We start from the raw sequence: 19,102 nt of genomic DNA, 5'->3' as shown, positions 1-19,102 counted from the left end.
AGCTATCTTGTGATCATGGAGTTTGCCTTTATCGTACCGGTATATGACTGATACGTGGCACGATAAAAGTGATAGATCATTCTCACAGAATAGTACAGAGACAGCACTCTGGTTTTGGTCCTCCTGCTGTTAATTAATCTGGCGCGCTGGAGGGAAATTAGGGCTTCGGAAACACACCGCCGCCTCTGTCCAAAATGGCCCGTCGCCGATCTCGTTCTTCGGCCGCCTCGATGCCTGCAACCGGGCATCGGAGCTGGTCTTCTCACTGGTTCTTTAGAACTTGGGGTATATTAATGCTTCCGGAATGCTCTTTCGGGCTCGGCCTGTCTGACTTGTTTGCTCTTCTCCCTTTCGACGCAAATCCCGCTTAGAAGGGTACATGCTTCGCCGATGTACCTATATCCGACTTCGAAATATCGGTCTGACACACAGATGGCACGGAGTTTCATAACTGCGTCGAGTATACTTCTTGGCCAGAACACGCAATCGACTGTTGTATGTAGGTGACTGACGTTGTAAAAATAGATGGACTGCATTTGCACGAAGTTGGTCGGTGTGCGTTGCCTTTGCATATGGCTTTTTCTGGCAACTCCTCTGCTTGGTTAACTTCTTGTCGACCGGTAACATCTCCCATGATATGTCAAAGATTTCGCAATTGGGTCTTTGAGACACGAGCAGACGACAACACAGACGGTGCCCAAATAAAGCTAATCAGCTGTTCAAGAATGTAGAATGTAGCATGCATACGAGTTTGTCCTTTCTCTTTTTGTCTCTCAAATCAATCTCGCAGTATCATTCTACTATTAGAATATTGAGTCTATATATCTATGGCTGTATGCCCAATGTGCCATTTGGAAACCCTCCCTGTTCAATGACCTCGCCGTTCTACAAGCCTATCGGGTACATCTGTCTACAGAAATATAAGGGGAAATCTACCGTAGTCGGAAAAGCAAAACTCAATTTGTAGAGCCAATCACCAAGTCAAGTCCCATATTGTTCTGCGAGTCGTTCGAGAATTCAGGCAGCCGACCATCATATAACGTGTTTTGAATCATTATAACAGTTCCATGTTTTTCTCTTCACTCCCAATCAATAAAACGGCGGATCTCCCGGTCTATATATCATCTTGCATGTGAGTGTACATATTAGCGAGTCAGTAGTAGAATGATTTTACGATTCAGACCGTAAGTAGGATGAAGAGAGAAGAAGAAGACAAAACATGAACAAACAAAGAATATGCTTGCTTCAATGAGTCTGACAAACATCCACTATGATATGCTAGGTATGCTATGCCACGGCTATTTATATACATACAATACACATGGTACTATACAGCTCGGACTCGATAATCTACGAAGACTTTTTGTTTGCACTGGCCCTGGCAATGCGCTTCTGGATTTCCTCCTTCGTGAGGATTTTCACCGCGTTTCTAGAAAAGACGTAGCTCAGGCCGGACCAAACGGTGGTTCCCGCGACGAGGTACCTAGATTGGTTTGTCAGTCAAAATCTTCGGGATGCGAATGCAAAAAGAGGTGAAGGAATAAAGAATAAAAAAAAAGAGGAAGAGGAGCAAACAAAAACATACAACAGCCGGGATTCGCTGGTGGTCACCCACCCAACTACTAACCGGCCGGCGTGTGGCTTAAGTACGGCTGAGCGGACGGGAAGCCCTGTTCTCCACACCCTGTGGTCGTATGTACTGGGGATAAGAAAACAGTGGCCCATACCGCCCACCTGCTCATGTGCGGTTCTTGCTAAAGTGGCAGACCACGACAAAGGGGGGAGAAAGGGACATGGTGCATTATGGGACTGTACTTACTGGAATGCGGTCATTGCCTCCTTCAAGTGCCATGCATCGAGGAATGGCTCTGGAACCACAGGCATGGCGATGGCACTTCCGACGAGCAGAAGCTGCAGAGCCGTGTTGACCTTTGAGATTGCCGTGGGTTTCACCTCTGCAGATGGCAGAGAGAAATCCCAGTAGCGGGCCATAGTCTTGGGCGGCGGGAGAGAGATCCAGCGATAGTAAATAGCGGATATGGCAAGACCAATATCCCGGCCAAGTATGATGACAGCAAGCCAAACTAAGGGGTCTCCGTTAGCATAGCATAGGGATGGGTAGGTGGGCACAACGCACCGGGAATGGACCCATTGACCGCTAAACAAGCAACACCGATGGTCATGAGTAGCTTATCGGCCATCGGATCAATGATCGTGCCAACTACCGTTTGGAGATTATAGCGTCGCGCAATATAACCATCAACCAGGTCCGTAATTCCAGCATACGCAAAGAGTCCCAGCGCTGCTGCATGGTGGTCGTGCACCAGGAAGTAACCCACTAGAGGAGCAGCGACCAAGCGTGAGAAGGTGAGAACGTTGGGCACGGTGTAGATGTTTTCATGAGTAGTTGGCCGCGGTATCCGAGAAAGAATTGGCGACTTCTTGGAGTCGGATTTAGAGCTGAGCTATATCAGTTTGAATATCGAGATAACAACTCGCATATCGAGGAGAATTTCGCATGGTCTGTATATTCCATATAATGCGTATGTATGGGACAGTCGAAAGTAAGGGGGAAGAAAGAGTCTAAAGACCTACCCATCAGGAAGCGGTTGTTCCGATTCTTTCTTATCCTCCAACAGCGTCTTCTGCTGGTGGAATGCTTGTACCCATTGGGATGCCCCGGTACAGGTCAAGGACTTCATTGCCGATGGTCTGAAAACCGGTCAACATCGATCCGGCTTTGAAAAAGGAGAGATCCTACCGGTGCTGCAGGGAACGCGAGTGTCTGGCCAACGTAAATATCGAGGAATAGCAGGGCTCCTTTGACGGAACACCCTGCCAAACTGTCCGCGCGGCAGAGCCATGGGCAATGGGGATGGATCTGACCCCATTGAATAGACGGGGACCATATTGTCCGGATGCGCGGATAGGCGCAACAAGGAGCGAGCTTGCAGCCATGATGGATCTTCAAGGTCTGGGATAAAGTGGAATGAACGGACTGCTTGAGAGTGATGCTGATAGAAAAGGCGACAAGAGGTGGTGTGAGGTGTACTGTTTCATTCCATGGGCTGCTTGCAAGATGATAAGAAAGACAGTATAAACAGAGTGTCTGCTTTCCCAGGACCGGTAACCAAGATACTGATCGATTACGATTCAAGCTATCCTCAAGTGCCGTAGATGACCGATATAACCGAGGTGCCCAAATTCTCCGACTGGCGAGATATCCGATGCAACGGACTGTCGAGCGAGAAGCGACGCAGATATGAGATGAGTCAGGCAACTGCTTCCCACAGAGGAATGCAATTGCGCCCGACGAGTGGCCGAAGCGACGAGGACGGAATATGTAGAAGAGAAGATAAACCGACCAATCGAGACCCTGTGATTCGGGAGGGCGCTGTCGGAACATTGTTTCTCCGCTATAGTCACGTGTATGTCATCCCCGGTCACATGTGGCGCCGTGGTTGCCTGTTCTGTCAGGCCAGCCATGAATCGTACTCCCTTCTCCCAGGAATCGGCGTCTGGTGGCTGATTCTATCTCCGATCCAACTATAAATAAGCATAATGACCCCAGCCACACATGCGGAGGATGATGTATATTCCCATGGAATATCGTCGCAGGATCTAGACAGTTTCACTTTCATGCTATGCTTTCCCCACTTCACTAATGCGAATGATCGGGGCTATGACTACTAGCATCACACTCCCGGTCAGAAAACTACAACGAGGGTCTATCATCAGCCATCGAGAGAAGAGGAAACCCATGGACGTCGACAAATCAGAGGGCCGAGAGACAAACGCAGTAGACAAGCGCAGATGACATCTCCATTCACCAGGTCGGCGGCGCCTCCATTCATACTACTACTACCACCCTCATCTGACCCCTAGCGGCTCGTCTCACCTGATAAATGAAGAGCAGATGTCCCCCAATTGTTGTCGTCATCATAGAACTTCCTCCCATAAGTGATGGCTTCCCTGACACAATCTCACATTATGGAGCTCGTCAACCTTCTCGCTCTCGATTCAATATAGGATGCGGTGCTCGTCAACAGCGCCGCTATGGGAACGACGCCGGATGATAGTGACAGCACGGAGTCCTTACCTGCCCCTAAACGACTCACCATGGCCATGGTGACAATCGATCGCCCGACGGTTGCACCTCCGGTGAGGGTTCCCGCTCCACTGCCATCGGATCCTCCATCCTCCAGAAGATCGAGCACCTCGCCCGGCAACTCGGAGGTGATTGCAGACCCTAACCTCGCCAACCCTCGCCTTCTGACCAACCAAGCCTGTATCTATGAGCGTCGACTACCGGGCGATGCCTACATCACCGCCCATGTGCAGCGCCTGCAGCATGGCTTCTACTCCAGCTCCGCTGTTTCGGATCAGGACTCCGACCACGTTGACTTCCTCGGCATTAACTTCGTCTTCCACTCACCCAACACCATGACGCATCGCTTTAAAGCAGCGACTATTCGCGCTTCGGTCCAAAGCAACCGCGACAAACCCTCGTCGTCCTCCGCGCCTCCGACCAGACGACACTCCCGATGCTCCGGCCCCTCGCGAAGCCAGCGGACCCCCCAGCGCCCTCGAAATCCGCGCTTCCTCAAGCACGCGCCGCATCTCCTCTACGGCGCAATGTCGCCGGAAACCCTGCAATGGAACTACAGTCTCGCGGGGTCGATAGGGGTCGCCCAGCTGCCGCTGATGGCCAGCTTGTCGCCGTCCGGGGGCATGAACGGTCGATATCGACGGTACGAGATGATGCGCATCCAAGGATCGGTTCGATCGCTGAAGAGCCCGCGCGGACACAAATTTGACGTCGAGGCCGGCGAGATCGTCTGGACACTCGAGGAAAACAATCTACAACGGTCGGGCCTGCCGCGGGAGTTCACGTTCGCTATGTTGATCCAGAAACCGCGCGCCGACAGCCGCGTGCGGTTCGCCCTCGACATCGAGCCGGTGCTGCAATTCGGCTACTGGACCTATCCCAGCTGGTGGTTGGACATCCCCAAGTATCAGCCCGTGCCTCGACGGCCGCTCGACTTCCGAGTCCAAGTGGGCCAGCGGTTCGAGCCCATCACGTCCTCGAAGGGATTCAATTTTGCGACCCTGGAAAGCTCTTTCGACGACTACGTGCACATGCCTGGTCGGAAGGTTTCTTCTATGGTAAGTCAACCCCCCTCCACCCTCGAACAACACAGAGCAGGTCTCTAATGTCCCGCGAACAGATTGCCCCCGACGGAGGACCAGCCCAAGATGACAATGAGATTCGGCGCGACGTCACGCGAGATTTCAGCCTGGTAGAGCCGGTGCGAGGGCCTACTCGGCCCCCTCTCTCCGTCGATGCAGGCCAATTGCCCTTGGCCGCTGCATTTCCCAACAAGATCCCCGCAAACCAATCCTTCGTGCCGATGGTGCCAGGATTTGACCCAGGATCGATATCGATACGAGTTCTACTGGACAAGGAGAATGAGAACAGCGATACCGATAAAGAGAGCAATTAGCTATCTTGATATCAGGCAGACCAGAGAATCACCAACATCATCAGCAACAACACTTTTCCCCTTGATCCCTACATTCCCTCTACATGATACAGACATACGAATACCTATCTACCTAGATTGACCAGCCCTGACCTCACACACACCCATCCTCCACCCTTTACTTTTACTTCTTCTCACTTACACTGCTGTACTTTAGCCCCTATAGTTATGATTCTAATCACGATCCATTCACGATCATGACCATGCTCATGACCATGCTCAACATCAACATAGAAAAACAATCGCGTCCTGATTACGTGAGTACGGAGTAATACTGAGTTCGTAGATCTGAGATCACCGCAATGTGGACCCTCCGACCCCCATCCCCATCCCAAATTCCATCCGAGATCTCAGAAGAAACCGGGGAGATCGGACGGGATCCGGGCAACTCCACCTCCCGAATAAAAATGATCTGCAGACATCAACATCAACATAACATAACATCATTAACAGTGACATTCTGTGTACTATGTACTATTACTATGTACTGTACTTAATATGTAGTATGTATATAGGGGCACCTGAGGGATCTAGACTGCCTAGTCCTAACGTAAGTATATCTATCTACTTATCTATGACAATTATATCTACAAGTTCTTCTTTTCTGTGGGTAAGGTAAGGTAGTATTCATCACCAGTCGGGACCAGCTCCACCACAACCCCAACGGATGGTTCTACAAGTTACGGTGACATCTTCACAGATAGAAAGGTCATAGAAGGGTCAAACGAAGAAAATGTGAACTACACCGGTCGCATATACCATACCGAAGATTGAAACCCGATCGTGCAATTGATCATGTAGAACTAGCGAAACTACCAATACCAGCCAGTTAAAGACGAGACTGATACCTTGTCACCAGCTCCCTCGCTGAAAACAAGAGAATAGAAGCAAAACGCATAAAGCCAGAGCCGAAGAGAGTGGTAATAGAACGAATGAAATGAAGAGGGCCAGAGAGCAAAGCAAAGCAAGTAAAGCAAGGTCCACACACACACAAAACAAGGAACGATGAAAAAAGAAAAGGCCGACCATAAAACTCGCATCAAACCAAGGCCGATGGACCTAAACGACATCAACTTTCCTGATGGGTATCCCAGACCAAAGTCCACGGCTTTCCTCCCTTATTTAACAAACGTAGGATATGAAGTTTGCAGACTCGAAAGCAGAAAGCAGAACCAATAGCGACAACAATAAAAATAAATCAGATAGCCGCCCCAGACCGTGCCACCCAAACCGACCCATTGCTCATAATCACATTAAAGCGACACGCACGAAAGAAAAATCGTTCCCATAAGAAATAAAACCGGAATAGGATGGTGATGAAAAAGAAGTGAAAAAAAGGACGACTGCAGGGGTAGATGTTGGGGGGATCATCGTATCATCGTTGAGAACACAAAAGAAGGTCGTGTTGCAACAAACAGAGAAAGCCACCAACATCTCCTCTAAGAGCAAGATTGCATCGAATAATCATCCACAGAATGTATGTATAGTCTATTTCCCGTATTGCCGCCCTTTCGAAGATTGAAAACGTATGTGAGAAACGAAGCGAAGTAAACGAGCGAGTCAAATGGAACGAAAAGAGAGAGAAGAGACACAGATCAAAAAAAAAAAAAAAAAGAAAAGAAAAGAAAAGAAAAGAAAAAGGGTATTTTATACTTGTGGCTGAGCCGGAGCCGCCGTAGTCCAGGCAGAGACTGGATAAGGAGCATGAGCAGCCGGAGCAGTGGTGTTCATGTAATACTGACTCCGGTCACTCGCGCCGTAATAAGGATTGGGAATTGGGTTCGACTCCCGACGAGGGATGCTGGGGTCAAACGCGGCCATGCTGCGAGAGTCCACGGAAGGATGAGACGAGGCATCCAGTTGACCTGCCAGGCTGAAACTACCGCCGCGTGAATAAGTACCAGGAGTCGAAGGATCAATTGGCGAAGTTGCATCGGTTGCAACGCTTCGAGAAGAAATCGAGGATCGATAGGCCGATGGACTGTGATCCGACTGCGAGCGATTCCGGTCACTCAAAGAGCTCGACATGGTCGTATTGAGTGCTGAGGGGATCGATGAAGACAGTGGATTCTGACCGAGGGCATCAAATCCAGTGCTATATTGCGTTGGAGCCCGAAAGTGCGGGTAGTCGTCCGGCTTATGCGGAATCTGAGTAGGGGGCGTGGGCGTAGGGAGATACGAATTGGGGGCCTGTACTCCGGGGACTGATGCTACCATGGAATATCCAGTGATAGGTGCCGACTGTGGCGGATGCGTGGCAGTGTACGATGCCGGGTGCATGTAGAAATCCGGGTGAGGGTTTGGGATGCCGTATCCTGGAGGCGCCACCAGCTGAGGACGATAGCCATACAAAGCATGAGACGGATCGTTCGGGTTCTCCAGCGTTCCCGATTCCAGATCGTCGATAGGAGCCCGAAAGCTTTGCTTCTGAGTCAGCTCCATACGGGGTCGGATATAGCGTAGCTCAGGGCAGTTAGACGGCGGGTTCAAACTCGCTCGCATCACATCCTCCATACTGTAATATGAAACCAAATGATGCGTCACTCCCGAAACGGTCACGCTCATCGTCTTTTTCACCAAACCGGAGTCCTTGAAGCCGTATGAGTCTACCAGAGAGCCGACCAATGCGCGTTCCATGTCACCATGCTGCGTGCGTTCCCCATACGGGCCGGTCGACGGACCGGGAGAGTAGCCTTGCGCGCTACTCTCAGGTCGTGGATAGGGCTCTCCCGGTCTCGTTGGGCGTCGACTGGATTTCTTCATCGCGCGCTTCTTCTCGCCCGGCGGAAAGGGCTTTTCGAGCTCTCGGTAGACGAGGAAATTGCCCAGGATTCGACTAGGACTCCAGGTGACACCGTCCGTCCATCGCTTGATGCCCGACGAGTTTTCCTCGTAGATGAAGACGGTCCCGCTGCGAACCAGGCTGGCGCGTTCCCGATCATGAGGCCGACGGGGCACATGGTGCAAAACGCCGGTCAGACAAGCCTCGAACAAGACCAGCGCGTCGTGCGTGGTTGCAACATAGCCATAATACGTCGGCTCCAACGTCGTGGTGGTACCGTTGACCATCGTGGGCGGATAATTGTTTCTTTTGTTTGATTTGGAGGGGGGCTCGAACTTTAGTCGAAAGGGGTCAGAGAGGTAAAAGCAATCAGAGTTAACACCGTCGCTGATCAAGGTTTCCCAGCAACGCGGCTACTTAAGACACGCCACGCCGATTTCAAGGCCAGGGGAGAAATCCGCACGTGTGCAGGCAGACAAGAGGGGGATAAAGCAGAAACAAAGTAGTCGCAGCCGCCCAGAACGTGAGAACCAACAGAAGAAGAAAATCGCGAATGGGAAAATCAACTGGCAACGAGACGACTGCAAGGATTCAAGAAAATAAAGTAAGAGGCAGGGAGGGGGAGGCAAATAACCTCACAGGAAAGAGGGAGCCTCCCGAGGGTAGAGACGAGAGGATGACAGGTTGAGGAAAAGCTCACGGAGGGAGTGAACCAAAGGACAGGGTCGATGGTGGGAGTTTAAACCCAGTCTTGGGCGCCCGGATCGACAGGCAAGCACGGGCCCGTTCTTTCTCAAATCTTCGTTGAGGGACAGGTTTGGATCTGGAGAGAGAATCGCCTGGCCCTAGTCAAAAGTTGGGTCGACTGGAGCTCCGGTTCCACGGATAGCGATCGGATCGTATGGGTTATTGGGTTGACTAGACACCTCAACCAAAGGAAAGCTGCGGTAATTCCCAGGCTTTTTGAATCTTCCGCGACTGATGGAACCAGGTATGATAATGTCGGAAGAAAAAAAAAAAAGAAAAAGAAAAAGAAAAAGTAATAAAAAAAAAAGAAAAGAAAGCAAGACAAGAAGTCAATCAATCAGGTTCACGATCCAAGATGAACAAGATGGAGAGAGACAGAGAAAGAGAGACCAGCTCAGCTTACGATGAGCTGTTCGGTGCCTGTTTCGGAGGAGGAATGTAAGCCGATTTATCCACAACTGGGATTGACAACAGCCACCGGTGCCATACGAGGTGGGAAGAAAGACAGAGATCAAAGGAATGAAACACGATGGAGATGGAGATGGAGATGGGAATGGAAATGGAAAAGATATTAAACGTCAAACAGAAGGAGAAAGGGCCCAAGTAAAAAAAAAGATCAGGAAGAAAAATAAAAAAAAAAAAAAAAAAAGGAAAAGGAAAAAAAGGTGAATAATAATAATAAATTAGGAAGCTTCAACTCCTGCAGGGTTGCTTTCTGAAAAAGTAAGGTAGGTATTGTAATTTGTAAGCCCTGTTTTTTTATTTTTATTTTTCTCTTTAATTCTCTCTCTCTCTCTCTCTTTTTCCCTATGTTTTCTTTTTCGTCTTTTGTATTTTCTTTCTGCCCTTTCCTCCAAAATGATATGCTTCAAAGTGCACGAAATTCGTTTTGGGGGAGGAGGGTTGGAAAAATAAAATCCAAATAATAATAACAATAATAATAGTAAGCCCCTTTCCTGATGATGATCGAGGAGCAGATTGATTATTATTATTATTGTTATTATTTGAATAATGGATTTTTTCAAATTTCCCTCCAAGGGCAAAAAACGAAAGAGAGCGAGAGAGAGAGAAATAAAAACGAAAATAAAATGAAAAAAGAAAAGGCAGGTTCCAACTAGGCCAGAAGCCGGGCAGGGAGTGCGGGTGCAGGGACAGACAGCGACAGCCAGAGACAGAGGGAGAGACACGACCCAAGTCCCAAAGGCCAAAAGCCAGACCGTGAAGAGTGACCGGCGTGGGCGGGGCGACCCAGGCTGGCAGGCCCGAGCAGAGGGCCCGGCGGCAGAAAATGAGGATGGGATGGGATGGGTGGGTGCAACTAGTGATTCCAAGGAGCAGGGCAACGCCGGAAGTCGACGGTGGATCTCCAATCCATGAGGCCATCGCGGACCCATCATTTCTTTCTCATTCATGCATTCCACTGGAAAGCTGAAAATGGTCTGGAGGCAACATCGATTTTCGGATGATTTTAGGGGGACTTTTCTGTTCATCCTTTCTTGGATTTCCACCCCAGCAGGGTTGGATCATGGCCACTTGAACGAGTTGTCCAGTCTCGGGCCAAGGAAGAAAGTCCCAGAAAAAAGAAAGCAAATCACATCAAATCAAAATACAACGAATAAACTTCAAACTTTCGAACTTCATATAGAATAAGGCAATAGAAAACAGCTGGATGGACTTACCGACCTGTGGGGGGTGACAGAAGCAGGTACCCCGTTTCACTTTTTGCTGGGGGGGAAGTGGTTTTCTCGCTCTTCTGGCTTTAGGAATTGCTGGTAACTACCCAACCTTAAGTACCACAGTAATGACGTTCTCTATTTTGGCCTTTTCTTTCTGCGGTTCTGCTTCGATATTGTTTTTTCCCCTTATTCCTCTTCGCTGGAAGTTTCTTTGGAACTCTGTCAAAGATTGTTCAGAGAACACTGGAAGACGCTGACGAGTCAAAGGAATCCGACGTATGCAGTGGACTGAATCCAGAAAGGAGGGGGAAGAGGGGCAGGTTCATCAAGTCCAGCTTGGAGAGAGCAGGCGTGTCCCGGATCAGGGAAACTGACAGGGGAAACTAGTTGGAAGTAGAGATAGAGTAGAGATTGAGTTTCCAGAGGGGAAAAGAAGGAAAGGCAAGGTGGGCGCAGTGGAATCCTTTAAAGGGAGGAACAGGCGGGAGTCAGAAGCGGGGGAAGGGTGAGGACGAAGGGTAATGGTGACGGCGACAGCACACGACGACAGTAATGATGATGGGATTCTGATGAGGCCTCAGGAATGAACCGTCCCGGTCAGGTCTTTGTACGGAGTATAGTATACGCTATACGCCGTATATTAAATTGGTGAACTGAAGGCGAATACTGATTCTGGATATGGGATGGAACGGAGACGGACATTCTCTGACCCCCTACAACTCGTGGCAGCCGACGAGGACTATAGCAAACTAGCAGATCACTAATACCAGTATTCAGCGGTTTTACTAGTTGGATAGTGGACTCCTTAGTTGATCTGATCTCGAGACATTCCAGATAGCAACATCCGCATGGCGTTGATTTAGTGCAAGTATTCTCACCGTAGCTGTGTACTCCGGTGTACACGGAGTAGAATCGTCATCGGCCCTGCGCCATGGGTCTCCAGGGGGCGCATTCTATTGGCAGTTCCGTACAGAATAGGGCGGATGGGGATTTTTTTTTTTCTTTTTTTTTTTTTTTTGTTATTGGGGATCATTCAAAAAAGGGAACGGCGAAGGAGGGGGCTGTGTGTGGTCACTTTGAGTAGTTGGTGAACTGGCGAAATGTCCCTTTTTTGAGAACGGAGGGATGAAGGGAGGATTCCTAGCAGAAGAGAACCAAATAATCAAATTGGTTAATACTTAGTCTATCGAGTATACAGGGCAACACTTACTACTGAGATTTAACTCTCGACCTTACAGATGGAGAAGCATATCTCAGAAGCTCCAGAAACTATATCGCTGGATCTCATCAGCGGTGCTTCTTTCTTTCAACGTAGGCCCTAACTTTTAACTTCTAACATGTTCTCTCTCCAATTTAGCTCCATCAGTACCCCAGTCTTCCTAATCGGTAAAAATTGCTCCATCTTCACATTCACAGCGACCACCGTCAACACGATACCTCCTAGGTACATCCGAACCACAGCTCCGTGTCTACGCCACCGACCCGTACAGCGACCGTACTCCGTGCTACGGGACCCGCCTGGCGATTTCCAAAGGTCCCAACTCTCCAAGCCCAAGCGCCTCGTCTTTCTGTCTCTTTCTTCTTGATTTCCATTCCAACATGCTGGCCTCGGTCTTGAACTTGAACACCTTTTGGCCATGAACATGACTGATTATTGAGGGGTTGTCTGCAGGGGTGGAACCAGTCCAGAGGCCACCACCCAACCACGGCTCCGGCCCTGACGAAAGAATCTGGCGGCAAAAAAGATGATGTGCACACTTGTACCGGTCATCGAAGTCTCGGGCAGTCCCAGCACCCACTAATTTCTTAGTCCTTACACAGTAGTCCCAGGTTCCATCCCCTCTTCTCGCTATTATTATTATTATTATTACTATGACTACTACGGAGTACTATTATCTGTTGTTATTATTATTATTATTATTCATTCATTGATTCATCGACTCTCATTCTCCTTCTCATTCATGTCTCTATTGCCTCACCTTTCGTGTCTCTGGTCGATCAAATCATCATCCTTGGATAACCGAGACCTTGTCATTCGCTATACCAGTTCTTCGACCTAGTGGCTGGCGACCTACCATGTACGGTACCTACCTACCTACCTAGTAATAAATAATAATACAACAATATCCCTCAGACCTTGGTCCATGCGTTTTGCCATACCCTCTTTGGGTTTTGATATGACTGTTTAATTTTATTTTAATCTACGTCTATCCCGTGCGTAAAGGTATAGATTAATTGTCATTCATCAGCCGAGCCTTAACTAATAACTAGTTAACTAGAAGTTGCCATGACTCGATAGTAATACGGTCGCCTAGGCTGAATCCTCAGACCTCAGCCCTTTCCAACGCTACGGAGTGCTACTAGCGAGGACTGTTATTATTATGGCCATGGTTGTTATTGCATAGTGCAATGCGGGCCAAGGGGGGGAGGAGGAGGAGCGGATTGGTTCCAGAGAAAAGAGAGACAGTCCTACCTACTGTACGGAGTCCTACAAAGAGATGTAGATACTAGATACTAGGTCTCTAGAGACCTACTACGCCATCCACTTACAGCGTAACTAGTTAGTAAATCCAGTCCAATCGAATCCACTCCCCCCCTCGATATCGGGAATTCTTGGAGCGGGAACGAGAATGGGGTGGGCGACTTTCTACGTTAGTTAGCCGGTCCCAACTCCCAAGTGTGGTTGAACCAGTGTTTGGAAGCGTTGATTTCTCTGGTAGGATTTCAAGACCGGGACCCAGATCTGGCAAAAACGCGGTCCGAGCTCGATTGGGTCTCGTAGTTGTCATGTCATTGTCATGTCTGTCCACTTGCAGGCGGATTCAGAACGAGGCAAGATCAACAGAGATGGATGGATGGACAGAGGGGGTGTGTGAGAGAGAGAGAGAGACAGAGATCTGGGAATCTCACTCTTACAAACTGATATCAAGTTAGCATTTGAAGTACTGTACACAGCACTTAGTAGGTAACTAAGATAGCCAAGTCAATCAGTCAGTAGTCCGTCGTCATCATCGTCGTCATGACCATCTGACCTTAAACCTTTTCTCCCAGATCTCCGTACCTAAGAAACAGAAACGAGGATGATCAATGGCCTTCGTCAGCCTTCCAGAAACGCAGTACCTAAAGTCAGTACGGAGTCAACAACCGGTGACACCGCAAATGAGGGTCTGTGTCGACTGTACTGTAGATAGACTGATTCGATTCGATTTACATTTACGACCGACCGACCAGGTGCCCGACGGCACAGGGGGGACTGTGCGCCTGCGCAACTGCATTATTATTTCCTGGCTCGCCATGGTCGGGTTTCCCTTTTTCATTTTCATTTTTTCTTTCGTTCTCTTTTTTTTTTTTTTTCTTTTTCACCCCAACCCCCATTCCGCTGTCTTCCGTCCCGTTGATCGGAATGCCAATGTGGAAAAGGAATGTAATGTGATTGCGAAGCGGGAGGGGGAAAAAAAGAATGAATGCGTAGGAAAATATAATCAAAAAAAAAGGAAATTATTTCCCTCCCTCTTTCCCATCCACCATCCACACTGAAGGTATTGGTAAGGTAGGTTGTCGGAGTGTGCCGAGTTGGTTTCTCCTCCATTTCCCATTCTCAGTCCAGATATTTTTTTTTTTTTTTCATTTTTTTTATTTCTTCCTCGCTCGCCCTCCAGGCTCCTAGACTGAGAGTCTGAGACTCCCTCGCACACACGGGTGGACGGCCGACGGCGCAACAGTGGACGGTGGGTGGCCAGTGCGAAACAATTCTACCCGCACTCACGGAGGTCCGTGCAGAAAAGCCAGAACAAAAAAAAAAAAAAAAAAAAGAGCGATTCAGAAATCGAAAATCCAGATAAATCAAGTTCCATTCAAGGCAAGGTCGACACCAGAAAAGAAAAGAAAGAATAATGCGATTGAGAGAACCAGGAAAGTTTTTTCTTAGTGGGGGGGAATCGAGATGGGCACCCGGCGGGAAGTATATCTACTTTATACTATATCTTATAGTTATACTCCGTACCCCTAGGGGAGAGGGGGCTAAGATGGAGATAAGTTTGAAGTATAATTTATATATAGAATTTAAGATAAGGGAGAAGTTTAAATATATGGATAAGGAAGAGAGGTTTTTTTTGTTTCCCCGCAGATTCGATCGAAAAAAAGAAATGGTAAGAGGGCCTTACCATCTACTGTAGGTATGTACTAAATCTACACAGTAAGGTTTCTTAGGGCTGTTTTTTGTTTCTTCCTACAAAGTCCGCCAAAAATTAAATCTACTAACTAACTAACTAACGACGGAGTCAGAAAATCGAACTCTCACCGTGCAGGGGTGCCCATCTCTCCCGAGCTTATACAACTTTCGCCCAAACCTTCGCGGGAGATCCTCCGTAGATCCAGGCCATCTCCTGGGTAGTGGTTTTTGTGCTGGTTCCTCCGAATTGACTTCCTTCTTCCAATCTCCTCCGGTCGAGTGGCGAAAAATAAAAAAAAAAACTTCGCTCCAATCAAGGTTTTGGGGCCAAACGCGACAGGTCAGGTCAACCCGGGTCCGTTTTCCCTACGGGGGATAATTGTTCTTTTTTTCTTTCGACAGACAGACAGGTTATTGTGCATGTGACTGGGCTTTTTATTTATTTTTTTTTTCTTCGGTTCGATTTGTTTATTTTCGTGATTTTCATCATTTGGAAAAAAAAAGATAATAATAAAAAAATCCAACTACACTCCGTAATTATACTTTTTTCTACTCCGTAGTTTATTATACTATTCCTTCTTTTTTTTTTATGGCCCCCGTGAAGACCCTTCCGGTCCGATTGGCAGGTCCCGACAAAGTGGGCGAACAGTAGACGATCTCGAGTTGGCGCGTGCTTGTCGAAACTTAATTCCATAGCAAGAACTGTCCGGGTTGAGAAGGTTAACTTCTGTCAATCCGTCTAACGGCATCGAAGGATGATCCGGGGGACAGGAGATCTTACCTTACGGAGTAGATGACCCCCGGTGTCTAGGGAGACGCAGTCAAAACGGATCAAGGCAGTGAGAGCTTACGAGGGTGCCGGCGTATGTGAATAGTTCCGCCCTCCAATCTCATACTGTAGCCAGGGTACACGAATCACCCGGTAAACGAGAAGACGAGCCTATCAGGTGATATCATGTTCATAACACGCGGCACATCATGCAGAGCGATCCCAATCTGTCTTCCAAACGCCCGGGTCGCTCGACAGCCAAGCGACCTCGAATCTTCGTATCGGGCAATGTAGTACGGAGGTATACCGAGGGACAAGCTATAATCTATCTAACTTTCTTTTAGAACCTGATTTCTGCCGAATGGAATCGACGTAAGGCGTGGCCCGTCTATTGCATGCAGCTGCAAAAAACCAGGGTGGAAGAGCCTCTCGTTTATTGGTACTGCATACATATTACATACTCTGCTGGTCAAGTGAGAACGGCATATGCAATGTTGCGACAGGGATTAACCCTCGGACAAGGTTCTGCCACATAGGCAGGTCAAGGTCGATGATCTGCACTCGCGACAGAACTTTATGAGATCTGCAGGGGGCAGAAGAAGGAAAGGGCAGATTTGATGTTCGAGATTGATTTGGGTTTTGCGGAGAAGAAGTGCAGGGAAAGGGGGAGGGAGACTGACGATCTGAGGCACGGCCGGTGCTTGTCACAGGGAGCTGATACATGAGATTATTGCTTTCTCGCCACCGTTGATCTGAATCCTTCCGTACACGGTCCTCGAAGTCCGTAGTCCGTACGGTGGACGCATTGTACGGTGTCTGTTCCTCTTCCCCTCTACCCCCCTTCTCGTACGCCTCAACCTCGCAGTGGATTGCCCTATTCCGCTGACCACCGGACCGACTCACAGCCACCTAGGTAAGCGAAGCGTGACTCTTGGTCGGAACACCTTTAGGCCACGACTCCCACGAGCGTACCCCGTCCGGCAAAGTCGAAGAAGGCGAACCAATCGATAAGTCAGGTCTTGGTGCAATTTCCCAATCGGGAGAGAAAAGACGATCCCGTTGTACGCTCCGTTCGCTCAACTTCGCAGTTTTTTTGCTGACTACCTTACCTTAGTTCAGAGTCCCGAGTCCGTCCATCATCGACGGCGGGACCGAGAATGATCGGGGCGAGCGAGCGACTCAGCGACACAGGCCAGCCAAGACGTCCATCCTGTGTCTTGCCCACAAGGCACAAATGAGCGCGTGCACTTCGTATCCGAGAAGGAAGGAGACCAGTACCCTCCTTCCTATCACGATCGAAGCCCTTCTTTTAGTGAGCGATGGTATGTTCTCCACTGCGACGTAGAGACCCCACGGATGAAATAATAGTAATCCGTCTCGAAAGTCCGTTATTCCCGACATTGTGCCCTTTTTTCTGGTGTGCACCCCTCTTTAATTTCGAAGCGTCTTGGTGATTTGCTCAGCCTCGACTGTCTCCAGTGGCGCCACGGACGGTGAACCGTAGACTTGGGCCAGGACCAGAAGGCAACGCTAAGATGAACTAGTTTAGAGAGGAGACTAAAGTGCTGATTCCGTTTTCTTCTTTTTTGGTTTCAATTGTTCTGGCACTGGATTTTCTCTCCTCCTTAGAATCCCTTCGGGCGACAGTGGCAGACGCCATGTGGACGATGATTGGGGGTTGACAAAGTGGAACCAGAAAATCGAAAAGGGTGGAGGGGCACCTTAGGTAAGCGCCCAGCCAGCTAAACTGAGATCAGAAGGAGCGACACAACTCCGTCCGGCGACAAAGACCAACCAGAACATTGTGGCGCGGCGCTCAGTGACTCGAGGGACCGAGTTCCCTTCTCAGTTCTCTCTCCTCCGTAACTACTGACTTGTCGTGGACTTCGTACCTTAAGCAGAAATCCCGCATGGACTTGACTTGACAGGGTCAACCTGATCTAACCCGACGATCATCGCGCGCCCAAGAATGTCGAAACCAAGAAGGGCTAGACCGGGGCGACGTAAAGCAGACACGAGTTCCTTTGCACCGCGCTAGTATGGACTAGTACTAGCCCGTACTACTGTACAGTCGATCATTGTAATTGGAAAAAGGGCGAGGAATCCGAATAACATCATCTCGTCAGGAGAATAGGATGAAGGGGCCATCATACAAGAGTAGGAATGAAGCAGATTTTCGACTTGTTGAATCTACAGAAGGCGAGAAACCGGTGTCATGGTGACTCCGCACAAGGGCTATGACCTCCAACACCAAGGATCAGGAACCAGTCCATGCAGGGTACGGTGCATCATACCAGTCTCTTCATCTACAACTCGCAACGCAGGCGGCTCATTCGAGTAATGCTGATTACCTGGTTCAGCGAGAATCCTCAATATCTGGACAAGTGTTTTGATTCGTTCAATATTTCTATAATATTTTCCAATTGAATCCTTCCCACTTATTATTTTTTTAATTATTGTCCTACGTATCCTGGACATGGATATCAGTTAGTCAAGTAGTCAAGACCTACTACTATTAGCCGCCAATCCGCGTTTACTGGTCCGCGGTGCCGTTCACCCCCCCAAAAAATGAGAGGTTTTTGCTCCTTTCAGGCACTGCCCAGACTCAGACGCCGAAGGGGGCGGCGGAGGTCGTGGACAATCCATCCGAGAACCGATCGTGATAGGTTCCCAAGCATGCTAGTATGCATGTACTAGTCCTGTACGCCGCGCCACAAGCTCGTGTAGTGATATGATTTGGTCATGGCCCCCAAACCGTATCAAACCTGGGGGAAAGGAGAATTATTCCTGGTGCATTTTAAGAAAATTTAATTTAATATCGAGAGACCCAAATGGGGGAGTAGAGAGCCTACCAGGTTGAATATTCTAAATATTTAAATCAATCGATTCAATCAATATTAAATGGACCGGTTCTATCCTACTCCTGGTCAGTGCATTTGACAATCTTCTGCCCTTTCGAGTGTACGGGATCTTAGTCCGTCCGAAAATCGGGGGCGCAACAAAAGGGGGACCAGCCGAGAGGACGACAATCCGCGTTGGCACTGGCAAGGCAAAGACGAATAAGAAGCACGATCATGTTAATCATTCCCCTCTCCAGTCCCCTCCCTCTGATCGGTCGAGGACAGGCTAGATTATGGGAACGAGTCTCCACCGCAAGCAAATAGTTCCGGTTAGCGCCTGGAATTAAGCATCTGTGCTTGGTTGATGCGGAGAAAAAACCCAATGGGTACTTCCCGACTAAGTCATGGCGTCCCAGTCAGATAAAACGGCCGTGAAACAAAAGAGGAATGATGATCTGCTCGCAATCCTTGCTCGCTTTGTGACAAGAAGATCAGGATACGGAGAAGAGTGCTCCCCGTTTTGTTCCATGGATCTATGACCTCAGTCCCTCCTTCCGAGGGACTTGATGCTATT

The 19,102-nt window shown here is 48.8% G+C and overlaps 4 protein-coding genes across 5 annotated transcripts; 1 reads left to right on the top strand and 3 right to left on the bottom strand.

The window, feature by feature from the left end:
- Positions 1 to 1,185: 1,185 nt before the first annotated feature.
- Positions 1,186 to 3,439, bottom strand: LDX57_008982. Of its 2 annotated transcripts, XM_046090703.1 has the most exons (5): positions 2,762 to 3,439; positions 2,596 to 2,712; positions 2,138 to 2,460; positions 1,820 to 2,084; positions 1,186 to 1,483 (listed from the first exon to the last, which is right to left on the bottom strand). In XM_046090703.1, the coding sequence occupies exons 1-5, from the start codon at positions 2,956 to 2,958 to the stop codon at positions 1,351 to 1,353; spliced, it is 1,035 nt and encodes a 344-aa protein (XP_045946678.1). In that variant the 5' UTR covers positions 2,959 to 3,439; the 3' UTR covers positions 1,186 to 1,350. The 2 variants fall into 2 exon arrangements, with proteins under 2 accessions (XP_045946678.1, XP_045946679.1); XM_046090704.1 differs by having other exon boundaries at positions 2,596 to 3,439.
- Positions 3,440 to 4,056: 617 nt separating this feature from the next.
- Positions 4,057 to 5,214, top strand: LDX57_008981 (uncharacterized protein; the record flags this gene model as incomplete). The annotated part of the gene is made up of 1 exon (XM_046090702.1): positions 4,057 to 5,214. One exon carries the CDS (start codon positions 4,057 to 4,059, stop codon positions 5,212 to 5,214), a length of 1,158 nt encoding a protein of 385 aa, XP_045946677.1.
- Positions 5,215 to 6,161: 947 nt separating this feature from the next.
- sge1 (camp independent regulatory protein) lies at positions 6,162 to 9,716 on the bottom strand. Its single transcript, XM_046090701.1, has one exon. The coding sequence runs from the start codon at positions 8,610 to 8,612 to the stop codon at positions 7,191 to 7,193; it is 1,422 nt and encodes a 473-aa protein (XP_045946676.1). The 5' UTR covers positions 8,613 to 9,716; the 3' UTR covers positions 6,162 to 7,190.
- A 54-nt stretch (positions 9,717 to 9,770) lies between these two features.
- LDX57_008979 (uncharacterized protein) lies at positions 9,771 to 11,632 on the bottom strand. The gene has a single exon (XM_046090700.1). The coding sequence runs from the start codon at positions 10,453 to 10,455 to the stop codon at positions 9,880 to 9,882; it is 576 nt and encodes a 191-aa protein (XP_045946675.1). The 5' UTR covers positions 10,456 to 11,632; the 3' UTR covers positions 9,771 to 9,879.
- Positions 11,633 to 19,102: the final 7,470 nt, after the last annotated feature.

Source organism: Aspergillus melleus, assembly GCF_016097325.1.
Source record: "Aspergillus melleus strain CBS 546.65 chromosome Unknown contig5, whole genome shotgun sequence".
Classification (NCBI taxonomy): Eukaryota; Fungi; Ascomycota; class Eurotiomycetes; order Eurotiales; family Aspergillaceae; genus Aspergillus; species Aspergillus melleus.
The sequence above is the reverse complement of the archived record's forward strand: the minus strand, read 5'-3'. Positions and strand labels throughout refer to the sequence as shown.

Bases quoted from the DNA above. Each gene is read 5' to 3' on its own strand.
- LDX57_008982 (XM_046090703.1), bottom strand. From the start codon at position 2,958: ATGGCTGCAAGCTCGCTCCTTGTTGCGCCTATCCGCGCATCCGGACAA. The intron at 2,461-2,595 runs GTAGGTCTTTAG...GATATAGCTCAG, and splicing joins GAACAACCGCTTCCTGATGG to CTCTAAATCCGACTCCAAGA. The intron at 1,484-1,819 runs GTAAGTACAGTC...AAACCAATCTAG, and splicing joins GAGGCAATGACCGCATTCCA to GTACCTCGTCGCGGGAACCA.
- LDX57_008979 (XM_046090700.1), bottom strand. From the start codon at position 10,455: ATGGCCTCATGGATTGGAGATCCACCGTCGACTTCCGGCGTTGCCCTG.
- sge1 (XM_046090701.1), bottom strand. From the start codon at position 8,612: ATGGTCAACGGTACCACCACGACGTTGGAGCCGACGTATTATGGCTAT.